Raw genomic sequence first — 2,467 nt, forward strand, 5'->3', positions numbered from 1 at the left:
ATGCCACTGCACGTGAGTTTTGGGGCTTGAATTGAGGTCTTCATCCTTGCTCGACAAGCATCTTACTGAGCTATCTCTTCCTAGGCCCTAGTTTTTGATATGACTGGATGATATATAGTCTTTCTGATATGACTGGATGACACAAAGCCTTTTTGATATGAGGGGGTGATATAGCATCTCTAATATGACTGGATGATATAGCCTTTATCAGGTTTACTTTCTGGAAAACCTGATGCTTTTCATTTTTAGTGTAGTTGGGATCATTTTTTCTATTGCATTTTAAATTTTTTCTGGGGGTTATGGAAGCAATGAAAGAATATCATGAATTCATGAATATCATGGGATATATCTAAAGCAAAATATGAAACATCATTTATGTTACTTGTGAATTAATACATAAATATTATATGTTGCATATACCTAGGTATTTTGCTTGTTTGAGAAAGGGTTCCTCTTTGTAGCCCTGGTTGTCCTGGAACTCTGTAGACCAGGCTAGCTTTGAACACAGAGATCCACCTGCTTCTGCCTCCTAAATGCTGGGATTATAGACATGCACCACCAATTTTACCTGCATATTGTTTATGGATACATAAAATGAAAGAGAAGCTAGGCATAGCGGCACACGCTTTCAATCCCAACACTTGGGAAGCAGAGGCAGTTGGATCTTTGTGAGTTTGAGGCCAGCCTGGTCTACATAGTAAGTTCTAGGGCAGCCAGTGCTACATAATGAGATTCTATCTCAAAAATATAAAAATTAGTTAATTAAAATAAGGAGGGAGGGAGGGAGAAAGAGGTAGGGAAAGAGGAGCCACACAAGGTGGTACATGGTACAGATCTATATCAGCACCAGGGGGCTGAGGCATGAGGCCAGCCTGGGCTAAGTAGTAGGTTCCCAAACCGCCTACCCTGTATAAAGGAAGCAAAACCTAGGGAGGATACCGCACCCTGGTGGTGGAGCACGTGTGCCCATTAACACCTGATATTGAGCCCCAAGGGGCGAGGGGAGGGGCTCAAGGGCTCCAGTGTGTCCATGCAATCCTCAGCATCTCTCATACTCCTCTTTGGCCAGTCTCCTGCCTCAATGGATTACACGCTGGAGCCCAATGTGACGGACTACTACTCTGACGGCTTCGCCATGCCCTGTGACACGGAGCTCATCCTCAGGGGCAGCAGGTTGCCACTTGCCCTCTTCTACTGCATCTTGTTTGTACTGGGCCTTCTGGGAAACAGCCTGGTCATCCTGGTCCTTGTGGCCTGCAAGAAGCTGAGGAGTATCACGGACATCTACCTCCTGAACCTGGCCATTTCAGACCTGCTCTTTGTCTTCTCGTTCCCGTTCCAGACTCACTACCTGCTGGACCAGTGGGTGTTTGGGACTGTCATGTGTAAAGTGGTCTCCGGCTTTTACTATATGGGCTTTTTCAGCAGCATGTTCTTCATCACCCTCATGAGCGTGGACAGGTACCTGGCTATTGTCCACGCTGTCTATGCCCTCAAAGTGAGGACGGCCCGAGTGGGCATGGCCCTGAGCCTGGTGGTGTGGCTGACGGCCGTCTTGGCCACCATTCCGCTGCTGGTGTTTTATCAAGTGGCTGCTGAGGATGGTATTCTACAGTGCTTCCCGTTTTACGACAACCAGTCTTTGAAGTGGAAGCTGTCTGCTCACTTTGAAGTGAACACCTTGGGCCTGCTGCTCCCCTTCACCATCCTTCTCTTCTGCTACATCAGGATCCTGCAGCAGCTGCGGGGCTGCCAGAACCACAACCGGACCAGGGCCGTCAAGCTGGTGCTCACTGTAGTCATCGCGTCTTTGCTCTTCTGGGTCCCCTTCAACGTAGTCCTCTTCCTCACGTCCCTGCACGACATGCATGTCTTGGATGGATGTGCCATGAGCCAGAATCTGGCTCTGGCTACCCATGTCACGGAGGTCATCTCTTTCACACACTGCTGTGTGAACCCTGTCATCTATGCTTTCATAGGAGAGAAGTTCAAGAAATACCTCGTGAACGTGTTTCCAAAAGGTTGCAGCCACCTCTTCCTCTACCTAGGGAAACAGATGTCGGTGGGGGCGTGGGATACGCGCTCTTCCATAGGGAGACAGATGCCTGCGGGGGCGTGGGATACACGCTCTTCTCACTCCTCCACCCTGGACTACATTTTGTAGGAGGGCGTGCACAGGTTGTGCCTCCGCCACTCTTCCTACTCCCATTCTGTCCCCGTCTCCCCGCTTCCCCTCCTCCCACTTCCCCTGGTTTACCGAGACAGAGTCGCACTTTGCAGCCCAGCCTGGCTTTGAACTCTCAATTCTTCTGTCTCCGCCTGCTAAATGCAAGTGCCATCCTTTTTTGTTTGTTTTTTCGAGACGGGGGTTTCTCTGTTCAACAGCGCAGCTGGAACTCGTTTTGTAGACCAGGCTGGCCTCGAACTCTCTGAGACCTGCCTGCCTCTGCCTCCTGAGTGCTAGGAT

At 49.6% G+C, this 2,467-nt stretch overlaps 1 protein-coding gene across 1 annotated transcript; it reads left to right on the forward strand.

The window, feature by feature from the left end:
* The first annotated feature begins 1,081 nt into the window (after positions 1–1,081).
* On the forward strand, positions 1,082–2,164 carry Ccr8 (C-C motif chemokine receptor 8). Its single transcript, XM_057766220.1, has one exon. The coding sequence runs from the start codon at positions 1,082–1,084 to the stop codon at positions 2,162–2,164; it is 1,083 nt and encodes a 360-aa protein (XP_057622203.1).
* Positions 2,165–2,467: the final 303 nt, after the last annotated feature.

The sequence above is a fragment of the Chionomys nivalis genome, chromosome 4 (assembly GCF_950005125.1).
Source record: "Chionomys nivalis chromosome 4, mChiNiv1.1, whole genome shotgun sequence".
NCBI lineage: Eukaryota > Metazoa > Chordata > Mammalia > Rodentia > Cricetidae > Chionomys > Chionomys nivalis.